The sequence below is a fragment of the Centroberyx affinis genome, unplaced genomic scaffold, assembly GCF_046629955.1.
Source record: "Centroberyx affinis isolate AG114_WGS23_722 - 3 ecotype Tasmania unplaced genomic scaffold, CSIRO-AGI_Caff_v1 ptg002782l_1, whole genome shotgun sequence".
Taxonomy (NCBI): domain Eukaryota; kingdom Metazoa; phylum Chordata; class Actinopteri; order Beryciformes; family Berycidae; genus Centroberyx; species Centroberyx affinis.
The window spans coordinates 102,501-122,326 of NW_027280936.1; the positions used below are offsets into that span (position 1 = coordinate 102,501).

Consider the following 19,826-nt stretch of genomic DNA (forward strand, 5'->3'; position numbering starts at 1 on the left):
GCAAGTGTCGGCCCCAGCATCTCTGAATCGCTGTGTGATACTCTCATTAAAAACCAAGCAGAGGCTTTTTTTTTTTATGTGGGATCGCTTCAAAACAACACATACAGGACACGCATAAAACCTTTAACGCTGTAATAAAGTAAAAAAAAAACGTGGGAATCAGTGCAAATTGTTGTTGAAGAAGAAGAACTCAGCCTAATAGTTACTCCTTCGGGGAGAAAGCTGGAGGCAGAAGACAGATAACGGCGGGTTGCTCAATTCAAACCAAATGTTTTCCTGCCTCGAGGACTGATTGCAGCCTTTCCTGTCTGTGCATCCTTAACTCACTTGGCTGCAAGCTGAGAGGAAAGAAAGTAGAGGAGTCTTATTGGAACTTGCACACAGTCTTTCTCACATACAAGTACACACTGATTTACACGCAAATGTGCTGATTAACATGCAAATGCACCCACTGGGAGAACACCAGACTCTGATGTCATCTTAAGTCACTGATCCACGTGTGTTCAGTGTTCAGTTGTGCATCTTTAGTTCCTAATTTCCTCTTACTTAGCTGCCTGCAAGATTCATCTCTCTTCATACCAATGCAAAAGAAGCTTCCACTTACCTGCCTCTATCTCCTCAGGTGTCTTCTTCTTCTTCGCTTTCGCCTTCTCTCCTTCCGCCGCCTCGACAGGCTCGTCGGCCATCGCGGCGTCCTCTCCCTCCCTCCTCCCTCGCTCGTCCGGCCCGGTCCCTCTGACCTCTCTCACCTGAGCCCGGTGGCCTCTGGAGACTCGGCTTTCCTTTGCGTCTTCGCCAGCGTAGGCCAGCGCAAGGCAGAGGGCCAGGCCGACCCACAGGGCCAGCACATCGCCCCTCATTGGATGTAACAGACCCCGACTTAGTCCAGGAGAATCCAAAATATGAAACTAGGCTTCTTGCTGTAGTTTAGCCTTCTGGCAGCGTCTGGAACCAGGGGCTTTGGCTGTTACAGAGCACACACACACACACACAATAACTAACATATGACCCGCACATGCAGAGATCCAGCTGTCTCGGGATACCAGACTTTGTGGTCGTTGAAGAGTCTTCGTCAAGTGATGCGTTCCGGTTGCTTCTCTGCAGCGGGAAGAACTGCAGGAGGAGACCAGTGGAGTCGCGGAGAGCCTCGTTCCTGTCGTCCTGGATGGAGAGAGGAAGAAAGTGTGGAGGGGCTGGAGACTTTGAAAGCAGAGGAAAGGAAATGCAGCTGTCTGGAGTGGGGCTTTTCAGCAGCAGCAGCACACCTCCCTGCCCAGTCCTCCTCCCTCCCTCCCTCCCTCCCTCCTTCTCCTCCTCCTCTCTCGCATACTCCCTTGGTCACATCTCTCCTTCATGGCCCTTCACCCCCTTTCCTTCGCTCGTCTGCCGCGCGAGGGGGAGGAGCGTCTGCCGAACGTCACATTCCTGAGAGGGAGGGAGGGAGGGAGGGAAGAAAGACAAAAAGTGAGACAAAAAGAAAGGAGGAGAGGGAAAAAGAAAGAAAGAAAGAAAGAGAAAAGTTTCACCCTTAGTTTTACCTAGAGACTGTTTAACCAGGGTGTAATTCCTGTTGATTATAGTGAGGAAATCAAATTATAGGAAAGATTACTTGAATATATAAAAATACCTCAAGTCTCAGGTTGAGAGTTAAGCAGACTTGAACACACACACACACACACACACACACACACACACACTCTTACACACACTCAGTTATGTCACTTTTGGGGTATTTACATAGACTTACATTCATTTCCTGGAGACTTACCCTAACCCTAACCCTAACCCTAACTTGCCTAAACCTAACCCTAACCCTAACCTTAACCACCGACCAAAAAATCAGCTTTTTACCAATTGGGGACACGGCTTTTGTCCCCAATTTCACAAGCTCTCCCCAATCAACTGGTCTTAAGTCTGGTGTGTGTACCTGAAAGTGACTTAAGTCATACCCACACACACACACAGAAAGAGAGAAATTCACTGACCAAAACAATTTGGAGATACACATTTCTACATTACAGAGATGTCAGCACCTCTCCTTTACTCTTATTAGACACCACTAGAAAAAGGTGGATAAAATGAATAGAGACTTAAAGCTTGGGCCCATGTAAAAAAAAATTAAGTTTAAATACTATCATTTTCAAAACATTTGGACATAAATGACATGCCTTGAGTGATGTTGTGTTAATATCTAGAATAACTTATTATGTATAACAAAACAGCTTTTCATTGTGGTTTGCCTGTTGGTCACCAATGGGTTACACAGCATTACTTCAATCAGATTAATTATGACCAGATGTGAGGATCTAAGGCTTTTATTTCTGGGTGAGCATATTGAATAAGGTTATAGAGTCAGACGGACATTCCATTCTGCTTCATCATCTTGTCTTCATCAGTTGATGGACAGCTGAAGTTCACAGACTCAGGATGTGTTTGTCTACAATACATCCTAGTCTCTACAATAGCATGCCTGTTGCCTATGGTTTACCTGCAGGGTGGAAAAGCCGTGTCATTGCTGCAACATGTCACCTGTCAGCCAGACACATCAGTTGTGTGTTTCATCATGGAATAAAGTCTGTCATTTATTTCCATTAGATGGTGACTCACTTTCCCGCTGAGCCTCACAATTTTGGCGGATATGGTGTGTGTGTGTGTGTGTAAGTGTGTGTGTGTGGGAAACAACAGTCTTCGCAATCTTTCATTTTGCCCACTCTTCTATTGTTTTCCTTTCCCTCCATCTGTTTCTAATACTTCCATTCCATTGATGGTGGGAGCTCCAGGGTATTTCAAAGATCTTTCACACTAAACGGCTGCCATGGAGTATTCCTTACATAAAACAGCAGCAGGTAATTACATATTTCATGCCTTAACCATTTATATAGATATTATATAGTCTATATTTAGACTCAGTTATCATGGATTTCTAGCACTTGAATAAAAGAGGGTTGCACTTTTTTTTTCCTGAAATCATAATATTGTTTTGGCTACTGGCATATAGCTTCTTTTAGAATAATTATATTTATATTTAACCTAAATACTTCATTTATTTCTCTCCTCGGTGACAATGGATTTGAGTTCGTGGAGTTCATACCCAATGGCCCTTTCTGACATCTGACGATAAGCCTATGTGCTAAATTGCACACAGATGTGCTCAGGCGTGTGCGTGTGTGTGTGTGAGAGAGTGTGTGTCTATGTGTAGAAGAGAATGAGAGACAAAAGTAGAAAGACAGTTTTTTTATGCCCTAACCCTTGGCCAAGAAAGTGTTGGAAGGAGTCTGCCAATTATTTAAGATATCCACTCCACATCATCTGTTTGACACACACACACACACACACACACACACACCTAACCCCAATCTTAGAAAACCTCTTTATCTACGCTGGAGCCATTAGAAGGAGTTTCAGGAATGTGACCCTTCTAACTGAAGACCATAATGTTCATCTTTGAAATCTTTTAGTATCAAGTCAGTGTATTTCAAGAAGCAAAGAACAAACGGGAACAGTTTCAAAAACAATGTGTATCAAAATAATTTATCAGCAGAATTCCATAAGAAAATATTTAACATTATTCATTTTCACTTTTAACACAGCCTCCATTTGGCACATTGGCTCTCATAAATAAGTATTAATAACAGTACCAACAGTTTCTGGGAATATTGGCACATGTTCAGTCACTTCGGTCAGAGTCGCGCATCATCTGTAATAATGATGATACGGCGCCAGTGATAGCGGCGCGACCAGCTGAACCGGTGCGCGCTGCTGGCAGTAAAACGGACTGTAGCCTAGGGATGATGAATAGATGGCCGGATATGTGAAGCCGTGCTGCTGCTCCTCCTCGGGCTCCTTCCCCTGCCGCTCCTTCTTCCACTTCGTGCGTCTGTTCTGGAACCAGATCTTGACCTGAGTCTCGGAGAGGCGCAGGGCCGAGGCGATGGCGTGCCGCTCCAGCACCGACAGGTAGTGGCAGCTCTGGAAACTGAGCTCCAGGATGCGGAGCTGCTCGAGTGAGAAAGCCGTGCGGATCCGTCGACTTTTCCCCTTCGAGCTCCGGCGGTCCTCCCGACAGTCGGAGGAGAGCTGACCCGGGCACGCGGCTGCCTCCTCCGGGTCGCAGCATTCACCTGTTGCCGGGTGCCGTTTCTCTCTTGGTTCATCTCTCATAGTAGAAGCTCCTTAAAGTAAAAGCAGTAAATTGATATATAAGTCAAAAAGGCCAACATCAACTCAAGACAAAGACATATGATAGCTGTTATGCAGCAGCAGGTTCACCTCAACATGCTTATTATTTAATAAACCATGATAATAAGGCAACATTTAGTCATCTACACCAGCCAGATTTAAATCCATAAGTTTCTCATACAAAGTGATGGTAGGTTAGATTTATGTATGAATCTTACCTGTGTCCCTTGCAAGTTCATTATCTGCCTTCAGCTGTTTTCTCGTAAATTTTGCGGGGTCCAAAATATCATCCACAGAAAAAGGTGTTCTGTGGATATGCGGTAACTTGTCTGGTTGCATGTCAACGTGTAGCCTGTATACTCCCCGAGGACCGAAAAGGACACGGTGTCACTTGCTTGTGCTCCTCTGCATGGGCCAGCGGGCTTATATATACACGGCCAGCACACGCCACTTGAGCATCAAATTTACATTTCATTCAAAAAGCTACCCAAATGAACCGATGCGTCTTGCAGGACAATTGCAGGCTCACGTCTTCCTGTGCAGACGCGCAGACACGCTCCGGCCCCGTGGGACCCCCGTGCGGCCACTTCAACATGTTAATGCCCGCGCGCAGCTGCGGGGGGGCATCTACCCTGTTATTTATTGCCGGGCATCTGGTTAAAATGTGCCCCTTTCTTTGCGGGCCGTGTTCCTTTTTGTCGTCTCCCTTGTCATTATTTGCAAATGTGAGATTTTACGCCGGTAGGACACGTGAACGCGGGTTGTGATGCTAATTGATCGACTCCTCAGAGGGAAAGTTGCGCCTCTGTCTCCCTTGTGTCCCAGTTTCAATAGTGCCGTTTGTCCTGTTAAGTGTAACGTCCTCACAAAGCACTTAGGTTTAATTAGAAGCCCACTAACAAGTTTATGAGTGCAATTGCCCATCTGATCATTGGCACTGAGCTACATGCTTCAGTCCCACTCAGTGAGAATTTGAGATATGACGCTTCAAGCAGAATCAATTAAAGATTGTTGTTATCACTGTTTATATTATTCATATATACCCAGCCAACCATCACATTACAAGCAACCAAAAATAATAAGGTCAGGGCCTTGGTGTCCTTACAATATTCCTGTGACCATAGAGTGATTATGTAAGAGCAAGTGCTAAGAAAGGCAATACAAAGAGCTCAAGAAGAGAGAACAGACTTTTGTTTTTTGTACACAAAGGGATTTTCCTTACAAAAGCAGCAAACATTAGTTGATGACTTTGGATGATTCATGAAACAGTAAATAACCCCAGTGATACAGCACTAAATGACTGAGAGCAAATGAGAGTGATCAGAGTCAGGGTATTAATCAGGATGACTGTGAGTTCAAACTAATCCTTGCCATGACAATCCATAGAGGGGTTTAAAGTACTTGTAATAGTCTGATCTTTAGATCCACATTATATGGATTAGTTCTCAAGGGGGGGCCAGTATAGATATAGGGGGTAAATGACCCTGTGGAGGTAAGCCATAAAGGTGGTGTACAGTGGCAGCTGCCAGCGTGCTCCCAGCTACAGACACCTACAGAGCGACTGGTATTGAAAGGACAAGAGAGGCCGGCCCATCAGGACAATTAGCAGATGTCACCAGTAGGCTTGACCCTCTGCGACCCTGGCCTTTGTTCAGCAGCACACAGGGGGAAATGGACAAACTCAGGGAGGAAAGTAGGGGAGTGAAAGATGAGGAGAAAGATGAGGGGATGAAGAAGATGGGGGGCTATGATGAGGCAAAGGGGCGAAGAGAATATGCTACATTCAACTAATTTAAACTAATTTCTCTCACAGCTGGCAAATGAGGCTCAAGGAACAGAGCCTACATCCCATTGGTGAAATCATATAGCCTAAACAGAAAATAATGCATCTCAGTCCTTGTAGCAAGAATATTCCAGTGATCTCATTCCTAAAGACAAGGATGTTAGAAAAGTGCAGCAGACAAAAACAGGAATGCTAAAGAGCCAGTTAGAGCCATTTACAAGGTCACATGGAGGCAGAAACAAAGATCTCACTCCTTCACCTATTCATAACTACCTCACAGTATCCCAGCGTCACAGATGTGTCTCCATTGCAATGAGACAGGGGAGGAGACAACACGACTATTATCTGCTTAACAATGGTTTTGAAAGGCATTTATAGCAGCACCCAGGGGTGCCCTTAGCATTCCTAACTTGTAGTGCTCTTTTGTGAGCTTTCATGCTGCCACACTTTAACACGCGTCTCTCTGCCTTTGTGCGCGGTGCGTCTTTGCTGGAGTGAGAGTGGGCCACAAACTTCTAAATAATGTTTGAATGGGTGTTTTGGCATCATCACAGTTTTGTATTAATCTTTGTTTTTTTTAAACGGTAAATGGGAAAGTTTTGATTAAAAAGAAAAGAAATGTATGCACATCCAAACTTGATCACGGGCTTATCCTGATGTGAGGCATGTGGGCGTTATAAACTGTATATAAAGAGACAAAAAGAAAGACACCTGAAATTCACAAAAACTAGATAAACAACTGAGCATGATCATGAAAAGACATCCCTTAAAGCCATTCTCCATTGTGATTTCATTAAAGAGCACCTGAATCATGGTATTATGTCAGAAGTAGATAGTAAAGACAGTAGAAATCTAGTTGGGGGGAAAAAAAACATGAAAAATGCCATACCACACCTAAATCTCATCATATAACCTGGAGTTTCTGTCAAGTTTCAGTCAAAACTTTTCATTTTGCCTACTAAAGTGCATTTACTTTTTCAAGCAACTTTGGTGTTGGAGAGCATGGGATCTCTGAACACTCTAATTTAGTGGTTCTCAACATGGGGTCCGGGGACCACCAGAGGTCCCTGAGGGGGTTCCAGGTGGTCCCCAGCAAATTGATGAATTATTAAACTTCAGCATTATTTAATTTAGAAGAAGTTAACACAATTAGAGAATGTAGAAGAATTACTGTTTTGATCATAGTTTCTCTGTTATCTCTCTACCTACAATACAGATAGTCATGGAGTTCTGGACAAAATCATATCTGACAATAAAAATATTCTCAGATTTGGTTCCAAGAGACAAAATCTCATCAAATAGGGGTCCGTGGCCCAAATATGGACTAAATTAGGGTCCTTGATATGAAAAAGATTGAGAATCACTGCTCTAATTTACATTCAATGATAACAGAAAAAGTTGCTTTGGAAATGGGCAAAGATATAATATATTCAAAGAGTAATATGAATGTGGAATTTTGCTGCAAAGCCTCACACAGCTACAGTATCTCATGCTGCCATTCCTATGTCAGCGGGTCTTAGTCATGAGATGGATGTTCATTCTTTGGACTCTGCTGTGTTTCCAGCTCTCAGCCAGAGCAACTGGCTGCTCTTTCTGGCTGCTTCAGAGGCTGCAAAAAAAATAAAAATAAAAAAAAACCTGACCACAATTCCCTGACTCCATGATTAAACTATAGTGGATGTGGCTACAAATCCACAGCACCCAACTTCCACAAAGGGCGCCGAGGCTTCCACCATTACACATAAACATAATAATTTTGTCAAACCAAAACACAAGTCCCATCTCCAGTTGATCTTAATCCAACTGAAAAAAAAATCCATAGCATGCAAGGTTTCCACAAAAAATAAACACACATTAAATAAATAAAATAAAATTCAGACTTTTAAAAAAGAATTAACTGTCACCTTGAACTAAATTAGTATAAACAGCCTTAAAAGCGCCATGCCGGATCTTCTTCAGAGCCCTTATCAGTTTATCATTTTATGCTTTTAAGGTTTTACATGAAAACATCAAGTAGTATAGGAAAAACGTGGGCCACTTCTTAAACCCACAATAGTGCTACAATAACATTTCGATATTGATATCAGTTCATTTAACATTTTGTTTTGCTGACTGCTGAATACTATTGAAGTAGGCTATTTTGGTGCGATATTCAATTCAGACATTATAATAGCAAAGGTGAAGTGAGCCCTCTACTGGCCTATTGAATGTACTGTAGACCTATTCAACTGAAAAAAAATCCTAGTTCGTGCTGACCAACACGTTTGTTTAGCTGGGGGTTCCCAAACCTTTTCATATCAAGGAACTCAAAAGAGCATTAGACCACTGACTCCTGTTCAATAAGACTGTCCCCAAGGAGCCCCATCGAGAATACTATACACTGCACATACTGTGAGGCGATAACTACAGTGGAAAGAGTAAAACCTATGATCCTAACAGTCATCCTTATCATTGGGCTCAAATCAAACTATTCCTGTTTTGCTGGGGACCCCCTGCGACCCTTTTAAGGACCTCATGGTCCCCAGACTCCACTTTGAGAATCATTGTGTAGGCTTTTTTTTAAATCTAGAGAGGCAAACTGTTTCCTGATGAGGCATCATGCCGCACCAGAACTCCTGTGTGGACAGGCAAATGGCTCATGCACAAGCATATGGTCGGACTTTTGGATTTGAATAACATTTGTATTTTGTTTCCCTTCTAATTCATCTCCTGTGGCTCTTGTAGCATGGAAGACTACTGAAATACACTTTGAATTGAAGAAACACCCAGAGAAACATTTTGCTTGCTGCGTTGATGACGACAGAGACAACCCTAATAGCCTGACTAATAACTAATAACTCAAGCATATTGAGCTCAGTCGGCTATTATGTGACAGTTGAAGTCATGTAGGCTACAGCCAGTTTAGCTACATCACAATATAAAACTTTTTGCAATATTGAATGCGTTTCAATGTAAAATGCTGCCTTCATGTGATGTCGGAATTATTGTAATTACAACCTGAGCGCATGCGCATCCAACAAAGTGGTAAATTAGACTGAGAAGTAGGAATGTGGAGAATTCTACGATATCCACGCTGCCGAAATGTGTTGTGTAGGTGGCGAGGGGCATGGATGGAACCTGTAGCCTATTTTATTGTTGGCATTACATGCAAATAGTAATTAATGTGCTTGCCGCAGGCAAAGCACACTGTTATTATCTTGCATACTTATCATTATTATTATTTTTCTTCTTCCGGACAGATTTTTGTCCCGCTACTACTAGTTTTTCGAGGGGAAGAAAAGCCAATATCATCGACCTGCAGAGCCGGAGAGCCCCCGCCCCCGCAGTTCCAGACCGAACACTGCAGTTCCAGGCGTACGCATGCGCGACTGTAGCAGCAGTTCCAGGCGTACGCATGCGCGAGTTTAAACGAAAATGGCGGTGGACGGTACAGCAAACGGTAACATCTGTGTAAAATACGAGTGAAAAGTTAGTAAGACAGCGTTATTTTGAAATGCAGCGCTCTAAAATTATATTTTAACGTTACGTCTACTATTTGTCGGTGACTACAGTTATGGTCGGGCATTCACTGTCCCGGCTAAACCGGGACGTCTGGTCACTCTATTCTGTTGCTAGCTAGTTTACAGCTAATGTACAGTACAATGTAAATATTCTTTAACTAAGCTAAAGAATATGAGCGGTGTCACTGAAAAAACTCCACAACACATAGGCTACATACAATCAAGTATAATAATAAAGTACCCTTACATGTAATATTTGTTTATGGCTTCCGTTAATCCACCAATAAACATGCATAGCCATGAACAAGTTGCAAAAAATAATTTTTGCAACTCACATACATTTCCTAATCCACACTCAAACCAATAAACTAAATTAAACTGAACTTATACATGCTTATGAAGTTCATGAGTCCTGCGACCGCCGCTAATTGAGGGAGACTGAACAACATCAACTAGTATACTTATTAGCATCATCTAAACAAACAAACAAAAACAGTGTATCTATATGTGTGTGTGTAGGCATACAGCTGTATTAGATTAATAAATGTTTATATTGATAAAAAAAATCCTTCATTCACAAATGTTATTTAATAAAAGACACAGAAAAGTGGACTATTATTTTAATAATGTTGGCAGCCTTGATAGAGTTTAGCAATCTCCAAAAGCTGGTAGATAAGTGTTGCGTCTAGAGCTGTGGGGGTTCTCCTGGTTCTCCACGCATGCATATGTCTAAAACTGGTGGCGCATGCATACATCTAAATAATTATCTAAATAATTCACTGCTCAGCATGCCATTACTCCCCTATATCGCTACATAGCAAATAGTGGTTTGTTGACATCTAGTAGGGCTGAATATCATATATAGCACCTTTAAGGTCTTGTAAATTAGACTTGCGTAGGTTGTTGATTCACTGCTGTTCAAGACAGTAGGTCCACACCTTGCTTTTTACTGCTGTGAAATTTTGTTTGATTTTCTGCTTTGAGCTGTCCTGTATGTCCCATACATGAGGTGTTTCTTTACCCTTTAGGTTCCTACAGAAGATACCCTACAACCAGCAATGAAGTCACTGAGTCCAAAACTTGACATTGGTAAGAAACTCGTACATGCATGATACTGAGAATCTACTTGGGCTCTAATGCGTTATGAAGGATTTATTTATAAATCCATATTAAATTAGAGTACTTGTTACCTTGCCCTGTCTTGAGTGCAGCTGTATTTTGCCTGGCCTGTTGATGAATGCTACTTTTCCTCATTGTAGATATGGACAGCCCGTTTAAAGAGCATCGACCAATGAAGACATCCAGCCCCATTGCAACATCGTGGAATATGGATCTGGAGGAGCAAGACTATGAAAAAGACAGAACTGTGTCCCCAATTCTTTTTGCCTGTGAAGATGATGTACAGGAAGAGCTCAAGACGGTGCCTCTCCCCATCCAGAAGCCCCAGTGTAATGGGCAAATCACACAGGAGTAAGGAGCATTATATAATTATGCCTTTCAAGTAGAAAATAAGTTGTCTGAAATAACTTTTGCATGTACTTTTTGTCTGTAGTGCTGTTTGGGTTAGGAAAGTGAATGTAAAAGTCGACATTGAGATTGCAAGTCAGTGTGTTTTCACTAGTTAACCTACAGCACATGTTTCTTTAATATTTCTCCTTTCCTCTAGGAGTGGTGATGCTGAGTTGGAGTCTCCACCGAACAAGTTTGCTTTAAGCAAATCAAAGACTTCTACTCACACAAAGAAGGAGGCATTGTCATGGTGAGGCTTTTTAAAACTTAATCAACACAATAGTTAATAGTTCATTTTCAGGAGTGGATAATGTTTATGCTCCAAGTGTATTCATTTGCTCTACATTGACTATCCTCTGCAGCAAAGAGACTGACCCAGTCACAGAGAAAACACCCAACAAATGTCAAACACCTGACCTGGAGGCCCCCCAAAAAACACCAAAGTAAGAATTGATCCATGTTTTATATACGTTATTGTATTTACTTTGCGCTTTCACTGAGGTGACATGAAAGATATGAAAGTCCATTTTCCATGTAATAGAGCTAGACAAAGAAGTTAATTATAATGAAAATATAATATTGCAAACACCTTTTCAATCAATCAATCAATTAATTATTTATTAATGACCACATGACCAAGGTCAGTGGAATTTGCTTTCGGTACAGCAAGGTGGATAAGCTCAATTCAAAAGTGTCACTAACATCAAACACATCAGACAGATGTACATTTAACACTTTGATGTACATTTAATGCAACAATATATTGTTTAATTTTCTTGTGCTATAGCGGAACTTTATTCAGTCATTTGTGTTGTTTTTGCATATTGCTTATTACCAGGCAGGGGAGTACAGACCCACCAGTGCCAGCAGTTAGACAGGAAACTCAACACTCAGCTCATGAGAAGAAGTCAGAAAGTACGAACAGGCAGCTGCCAGTGGAGATGTGCACCAGTGTGGGAAAAAACATGACTGCGTTTCTACAGAAGCTTAGAGATGTTGAGCAGCCCAAACGTGCATGGTGAGTTGAACAGTACCACTTATTCATTTGATGCTTGCCTTGTCTCTCTGATGAAAAATGGCCATAATTGTAACAGCTTTACATAATGCAAGCTTCTTACCCTTTGTGCATTTCTGAATTACTTTAGCACTCAACATAGAACAGTGAATAATCCATTCATCGCTCTTCTTTTAAGCCCCATGAAGTCACTGTCTCTGGTAAAAGAACCCACTCCTCCTGAGCCAGAAGATGACTTCCTGATTCTGGAGGATGCCACTCCTCTTTGGTTTTCCATCCCAAGTAAAAAAGGCCACAGCAAGAGTATATCCAGACAGAGGCAGAGCAAAACTTCCAGCACTGACGAAGAAAGATCAGTTGACAAGGGGACAAAGGACAGCCAACCAGAGAAGGCAGGGCGTAGCAAGATGCCATCTAAAGAAACCAAAGCTGCCGACAAGGCAGAGGACCAACCTAAAGACAGTGCCACCAGTGAGTCTGTTAAAGGAAAATCCACTCTGAAAAAGGAAAAGAAAGCTCCAAAGTCTTCTGAGGTGAGGAGATCAGAGTCTATAAAAAACAGTAAAGAAAATGCCAAGAAGAGCCAAGTTAAGTCGTTAAAGGGGACCAGAGAAAGGATTCAGGTGTCTGATGCAGTAAAAGAGACTCTGTCTGTGGAGACTCTAAAGGAGCAAAACCAGGAGCAGAGCAGTGAAGAGCATGGAGGTGCTGTAGACCCATATTCTCCAGGACAACAAGCAGAGCAGAATTTTGGTCCAGGTAAGGTCCTGCTACCATTTAAATCTCTTCCTATGTGTTAACACTGAATCTTTTGGCTATTTATAAACATTGGTCATTAAAAGGAATATTCCTATACTGTTTCTGTGGCCTAGGACTGCTAGATCAATATTTGTAAACATTAACAACTATATAAGGTAGAAGGTAGAAACCAGAAGATTCACAGCCTTGATGAGTCAAATGAGCTTTATTTTATTGTAACAACTTTGAGCCAAATAAAGTGCTCATATCCACCAAAAATTCTGTTCATTCACATTGGAAATTTGGCTTTTTTAATGGTTTTTTTAATGCATTGCTTACCGTCAACAAATCCTATGAAAATAACAAAATCAGCAATGATTTTGTTTTGCCAACAAGTCTCGTCCATGTAGCTGGTGCCCAATGCAGCCATGTCCCAGCAGCCATAGAACTGCACTGTATTAAAAAAAAAACGATTAAAAACACGTCAAAGAGCCATGCCGTTGCTCTGGGCAACCTATTTCATCATCATGATGCACCGGGCCAGCCGACTTTTTCCTCAAACAACTTAATAAGCCGGCTGTAAACACTTTGCGATCTCAGGAAAGTAGTTCTGTAGCACCGAAAATAGTCCCCAGCGTAATGAAGAATTTGTTCCCATTTGAATTTGATTTGGTAATAACAGCCTGACTTTTCGTGGTAACTTTTTTAAACTTTTTAAAATGTAAACTATGTCTTTGTGAGCTGTATTTCAAGGTTTTTAGCTTACACGTGGAACCAATGACTTCCAGGTTGATGGCTAAAAATGGTACGTGGGAAGTCAGAAAGTAACAGGAGTAGAGCAAACGCATTGTTGATTTTGTTATTTTCATAGGATTTGTTGCCGGTAAGCAATGCATTAAAAAACACCAGCCATATCCTTTAAGCATCTCAAATGATAAAAGGGTGTTTTTTTTGCCTGTTGTCCCCTAGCCAAAGAAATCATAAAACCAGAAGCGAAAAGAAAAGTGATATCAAAGGATCCAGCAAATGGAAAGGCCAAGCAGACCAAACCAAGTGCTGGCGAGGGAAGCTCATCTGAAGACAACCAGGGGCTTGGGAGAAGGAAAAGGAACAAGCCTGGAGAGTGGTGGCTGAACTGCTCTCTGAGCGCAGAAGAAACAAAGGTTACCGACCCACCTGTGGTCAAGAAGTCAAAACAGAACCACAAAAAGCCCAGAGCAAAAGAACCTTTGCCCATAAAGGCCAGGAAGGAAGAAGATTTAGAGGAGAGAAATCAGAAGCAGTCTGCGCCGTCACCCAGTGAGACCGCAATGCGAAAGACAGAGAAAAAGAAGGCCAGACTGACCAAAAAGAGAACTAAGAGGAGAGAAACACCACACGAGTCTACACCGACAGACAAAGAATTTAATGATGATCAGGAGGAGCAGCATCAGTTTCCAGATCGGGACCTGGACCCTGGACTGCTCAGCCCTGTGGCCCTCCTGCACAGAGAGCACAGCCTCGCTGCAGGTAAGGTCAGGGGTTTGTTTCCACAGATGGGCTCAGAGTTAATCTTTTATAAAATAATTTAATTCATTTTCAAGTTATAAGTTGTAATCTGTTTTTTCTCACTGTAGATTTATAAAGATGCAACAATGTTAACAAACATATTAAGATGCTCCATGTGTGATATTTTACAGGGGAAAGGATTTTTGACAGAATATACCATCACACCCCTAATAAAAAAATGCCCGGCACACCAGCCCCTATCTCTCCCCAAAGAACTCTCCCCAAAGAGCATGTCAAGACGCTAGTACCAGAGAGACGGAGGAGGAAACCTACCAGTAGCTGGTGGAAGGTTAATGAACTCTCTGAGGATGTGGAGAGCATCTCTTCACAACCTCAAAACCCCAATCCCAAGAGCCCCAAAACTCCCAAGGGAAGGGGAACGCAGCCTAAACGACGGAAATCCCCCGCACTCGGAAGCCCCAAAAACGGCAACATGGCGGTCTCGCCAAAGCCACAGGGGGGAGCTCCTGAGCCCCTACCGAAAGAGAAACCACTTTCAGCATCAAAGACTGTCAAGCGCTCTTCGGCCACGTTTAAGGACATTTTCACCTCAGGCGCCGAGATCCCTGCTGCGGCCAGCGGTCGAGACACACGCCAGAAGAGCAGCCGTAAAATGTTCTCTGTCCAGGAGGAGCAGTCTGTTCAGAGCAGCAATGTCACTGGGTGTCCTGCTGAGGAGCCTGTACAAGTTCCTGCCACTGACCACATTAAACTCAACAAGACTGACAGTGCCTCGGTCGCGATGTATGGTGCAGAATCTAGGAAGAGGCGGAGCTGGCCTTCGAACCATGAGATCCTACAGGACAGTCACTCAGATAGCATGTAAGGAACAGGCTAAATGGTGCCACTCTCAAGGCCCACTCACATCTAGAACTATAAAAAGATTTAAATCTTTCTAGTAGGATGGAACGTCTGTGTTCCCACTACAACGGTAACTATAAAAACATCTAAAACGATAACTGTATTTTTGGTTCGATCTCAGAGCGTTTTGTTTTTTGGGACTGCAGAGACAACAATAAAACATTTTCAGCCAGTCAAAGTTCTAAGAAGGGGGGCGGAGAATTTGGTAGCTCACTGCAGCGAAGGCTTCATTTGCCTTTGCTTAGATAGGTCGTCTTGCAGAAGAGAAAGGAGACCATCAGATTGTTTTACTCATAAAACTTATCTTCAAGCAAGACAGCTCCCGTAACAGAACACTTGATTCTCCCGGCTCCTTTCTCCTTTGCAGCAATTCATGAATTCAAATCCTACAACTATTTAGTTACTTTAGAGAGTGAGTAAAGTAAAAGCAAGTCAGGAATAATCTTTTATTTTGGTCTGAAAAGTCGTGCGGCAAAATAAAACTATATTGTTGTCATGTGAATGCTTGAGCAAGAATGTATCATTACTGTTTGTTGTTATCTTTATAGTTATCGTTCTAGATGCAAATGGGCCTTTTAACCTTTTTCCTTTTCAAAATGAATTGTGTTTTGATGTTTTGTTTTGTTTTTTTTGCTTTTTGGCAGGTTAAGCCTCAGAAGTGGGCCATACTCCATGATTAAGCTGGACCATTATGAGGAAAATGAGGACTGCAGTACGTTTTAAACATTCTGCATATTCATGAACCATGCCCTAGCCTAAAAATATCAAAGATTTGCTTTGAGTAAAGTTTGTTAAATTTGTAGACATGATGTATTCTCTGAGCCATCCTAATACGTTTCTTATGTGTAATTTAACTCTTCTTTCTATCTTTACTGTTTGTCTGTTCAGCTCTCCCTTCCTCCAGAGACGTCCATCCTGTGCTGTCTGAATCAGAACTGTGTGGTCCTCCTCTCAGACCGCTGGTCTTGCAGGTTAAGGATAAGGCCAACCTAACGGAGTGGTTCAAGAGTCTGTGGCCTGTCATGATCGACAGTAAGAAAATATATCTGCTAAAATATAGAATCTAAACACACTTAATTTTTAAATTATTTATAGATGCAGGTAACTTTACAGATACAATTAACTACCAAAACAAAAGAGTACTCTGTAGAGCGCATACCTCTGCCAATGCTATGCAATTATGCCAGTTCCACATGTTGGATTTTCACCAAAAGTTGTTAATTTCTTCCATGCCCCATTACCAGCTTGTTTCACATTAGGAGATGCACACATTTTCATGACTGTACCTGAAATGCGACATAAGATATGCCTGTTCAAATTCTAGTCACTGTTAAGCATTTTAGCCGATTATCGCAGCACCACATGGCCAATCAGTACTATATTTAAAACTGTTACTTTCTAATAATATATTAATCCAGATCTCATTTCATGAGAGATTGTAATTAGTATTCACTTTCTACATTTCTTTAGACAAAAGAATTGTTAATCACAATAACAAAATCACATATTATTTCATCACCATATAACTCTACTGAAAGATAAATGATAATGTTGAATTATTGCCCAGCCCTACCATTAAGTAATTTTGACTTTTCCTTGACTTCTTGTAGATGGAAGTGAGATGACCCCAGACCATTTTAACTGGTACTTCTACCAAGGCAGAGCACTGGGCTTCCACATGGATCTGCACTGTCGTTCCTTCTGTAATGGCAAGATCCTGCTGGGCTCCTACATGAAGAAGCCTCTTTGGGTGGATCACAATGCCACAACAGTGAGTAAACTGTTTTATCTCTTTTGTACTTCTCATATATGCTCCATTATGCTGACCTTTTTTTTTTTTTTTTGCTTGTTCTGTTTTGAAGGTTTTTAACGTCCTCACAAGCTGTGTGAATATGACCATCAATGGCAAGGAGTCCCATTTCAACCCAGGACAATCCTTCATGGTGCCACATGGTAAGCATATATATTTAGCACAGCATTAAATTGTATATCTCTATTTTAGTTTCCATGATCAATAACTGTATAATAAGGCAGCATTGAAGTAATTTCGTTGATGCTCCCAACCTCAGGAAGTTCTGAACACCAGCAAAAATTTAGGAGCACCCAGCAAAAAAAAAATTTCTGAGTTCTGGAAACCTGTGACTTCTTGAATTCATCACTGGCCCCACACATTTATTATGACATTAATGTTTATGACTATTTCCATGGCGAGTAGCCTCTCATGTTTGAAGAGCTGAGAATTGGTAACGGCATCAGAAGAATTTTACTGATGTAGACAGAGGGGTTTTCATTAATGGCACTAAAGACTCACCAAGACAGTTACCTGCACTCACACCAGTGCTCCCAAATTTGATTTCAAGCTTGCACAGTTCAAATTTAGGTCGCAGTTGCAGCCATAATGGTTGTGTTTTAGAGCCCTGCCATGGATGATGTTGCCAAATTCCTTCTCCCTATCTGATACAAAAACGTTAAATAGCAAAAAAAAAATCATCTATGCTTTAGAATTAATCTAGTTACAAGTTACAAGTTCATCACAAAATCAAGCACGAGTGCAAGAAGGCAATGCTCTGTTTTCCCCATAAATTAGACCCAAACAACCCAAAGATAAAGTGTAGGTTGATGTGAATGTGTGAATAAGGACCGCTGCAAAATTGGAAGTAACCTTGCTGATTTAGAGACGTTAGCTGCTGCTGTGAGAGGGTAACTGCACTAAAAAGTAGAAAAAGTGAAAGTTGAAAATAGTCAATATGTTGTTCCAGTAAGAATGGTGTAATAAAATAATTTTGTTCTCCAGTTGATCAATAGTACATAATCAGTTGTGATGACAATATTTGGCAAGATAAGAGTCACCTGGACAGTCATTTTAGTCATACTTGTACAGCCCCAGATATACAGTACCAGTCAGAAGTTTGGTCACACACATTTTTCTTTATTTTTACTATTTTTCACATTTTAAATTCTAGCATTTAAGCATAAGCCTTTAGATCAAAATGGCTTTAAGATCATGAAAAACATACATTCAATCAGGTGTGTCCAAACTTTTGACTGGTAGTGTATCTCCATGAAAAGTAATAATGCTCTTTGTTATACAGCGTCTTCATGTTATTCTGTTGTTCCTTACTGTGTTGTTCTGTTACACAGGACACGCCTACAGCATCCAAAACCTCACTGAAGAGCCTGCAGTCCTGTACTTCAACAGGATGCTGGCAGGAAGTCCAGATTGAGGATTCACATCAGATGACAAAACCCTCCAGGGTGTTAAAAAAGCCTGATAAGGAGATGTATATATTTTTTTTCTATACTTAAAAAGAGAAGCAGATTTTGGTGGCTGATGTATTAAAATATCAAGAGAATGTAAATAGCAAAATAGCATAATTTTTGTTTTTAATAGACTTGTTTTTTCTTTTTTTGTCATTATTTATGATCCTAAGTTGTGCTTCTATTGATGGATCAGATCCAGCATTATAAATGAATGTAAATAATAAAGTTTTCTGTGCTTTTTTCCTTATTTGAGTTTTCTTTGACCATTTCCTATGTTTGGGTGTAGATGTTGGTTTTAGCCTCTAAGGGGCAGTGGACCGCTGTAGTGTAATGACTGCCTGTGTTAAACCTGCCATGCAGGGAACACCCACCACACACAGAGGGCTGCAACACCTCAGTCATGAGTACTACCTCTGTGTAAGTGTGTTCATGACATGCATCATGTCTGCTTGTGTACTTTAAAAGGTGCACACTCTGAAGAGTTGCTGTCTTATACATATTTTAGTCAAAATGCTAAACAATAAGGTCTGTTTTTAATTGTGTTTGGATGTAAAATGTATTGTCAAGTCCAGATGCATAAAGGGGAGAGCAGGATAAAATGACCCACTTTTGTACATTTTGTGCAAGTACAGCACAATATTTAATATTATTTCAAACAATATTTGCTATATATACTAAACCCATTTGTGCCCCCCCCCAATTTTCACAAAGCTGTCATGTATATAGCCATGTTGGCAGTATAATATAAACATGTTCTACATTTATTTTCACCCAGTGTTTGATTTTTTCCAAGAAAATCTTGTTTAAACACGGCAGCTATAGTTGCCAGTGCATACTACCCAATTTGTCTTAAAATTGTAAGACACATCACAAAAAGTGTCAACATTACAACACAACACTAAAATGTCCCAAAAGAGCTTTACCATCAAAAGTCAAAAGCACATTTAGGCTTTTCTCTGAAAGACAAAGAGGCTCAACAGGACTGATGACCTGTGGCTCAGGGGAAACACTCTGGGGTCTCTGGTTCACTGGTATTGAGAGAGAGTTGTGGACCATCATCTGAGAAATAACTCTCCCTGGAGCCGTCTTGATGGAAAGCATTTAAAATCCTCATCATTTCAGCATCAGAGCCATCACTGTCACAGTCTTGTGCGTTCTGCTCAGACTGGCACCGCTGTAATGTTTAAGGCAACTGCAGGTGACTCATCAGCACTGAGAACATCTACAACCCTGATGTGTACCTGAGAGAGAACTGAGAATATTACAACTCATTGTAGGAAAGTTATTATAGTTAAAGTTGGTTTACTTGTCTAAATTTGACCGTGGTTTGCATATCATAAAAATTTTATATTTTTCTCTTACTTCTTTTGCAAATCATCAGTATGAAATCTGCGTATTCTCTGTTTTCAATCATTTGGTTTCATTAATCCTA

At 41.3% G+C, this 19,826-nt stretch overlaps 3 protein-coding genes across 3 annotated transcripts in view; 1 reads left to right on the forward strand and 2 right to left on the reverse strand.

Annotated features, from left to right (window-relative positions):
- aebp1a (AE binding protein 1a) overlaps positions 1-1,238 on the reverse strand; it is an 11,907-nt gene extending 10,669 nt beyond the window's left edge. Inside the window, exon 1 of the mRNA XM_071535912.1 lies at positions 605-1,238. Coding sequence (XP_071392013.1) covers positions 605-860 — 256 coding nt within the window. The 5' untranslated portion in view covers positions 861-1,238. The remainder of the gene's footprint in view (positions 1-604) is intronic.
- Positions 928-4,568, reverse strand: pnx (posterior neuron-specific homeobox). Its single transcript, XM_071535920.1, has 4 exons — positions 4,398-4,568; positions 3,739-4,172; positions 1,049-1,161; positions 928-964 (listed from the first exon to the last, which is right to left on the reverse strand). Exons 1-4 carry the CDS (start codon positions 4,516-4,518, stop codon positions 928-930), a joined length of 705 nt encoding a protein of 234 aa, XP_071392021.1. The 5' UTR covers positions 4,519-4,568.
- Positions 4,569-9,376: 4,808 nt separating this feature from the next.
- On the forward strand, positions 9,377-18,565 carry LOC139657932 (nucleolar and coiled-body phosphoprotein 1-like). Its single transcript, XM_071535924.1, has 14 exons — positions 9,377-9,401; positions 10,491-10,551; positions 10,722-10,932; positions 11,129-11,221; positions 11,334-11,414; positions 11,810-11,989; positions 12,165-12,745; positions 13,694-14,233; positions 14,404-15,094; positions 15,778-15,845; positions 16,022-16,165; positions 16,744-16,904; positions 16,996-17,086; positions 18,275-18,565. The coding sequence occupies exons 2-14, from the start codon at positions 10,521-10,523 to the stop codon at positions 18,355-18,357; spliced, it is 2,955 nt and encodes a 984-aa protein (XP_071392025.1). The 5' UTR covers positions 9,377-9,401; positions 10,491-10,520; the 3' UTR covers positions 18,358-18,565.
- The last annotated feature ends 1,261 nt before the right edge of the window (positions 18,566-19,826 follow it).

Bases quoted from the DNA above. Each gene is read 5' to 3' on its own strand.
- pnx (XM_071535920.1), bottom strand. From the start codon at position 4,518: ATGCAACCAGACAAGTTACCGCATATCCACAGAACACCTTTTTCTGTG. The intron at 4,173-4,397 runs GTAAGATTCATA...TTTTACTTTAAG, and splicing joins TGAACTTGCAAGGGACACAG to GAGCTTCTACTATGAGAGAT. The intron at 965-1,048 runs GTCTGGTATCCC...GCTCTGTAACAG, and splicing joins GACTCTTCAACGACCACAAA to CCAAAGCCCCTGGTTCCAGA.
- LOC139657932 (XM_071535924.1), top strand. From the start codon at position 10,521: ATGAAGTCACTGAGTCCAAAACTTGACATTG. The intron at 10,552-10,721 runs GTAAGAAACTCG...TCCTCATTGTAG, and splicing joins GAGTCCAAAACTTGACATTG to ATATGGACAGCCCGTTTAAA. The intron at 15,095-15,777 runs GTAAGGAACAGG...GCTTTTTGGCAG, and splicing joins GACAGTCACTCAGATAGCAT to GTTAAGCCTCAGAAGTGGGC.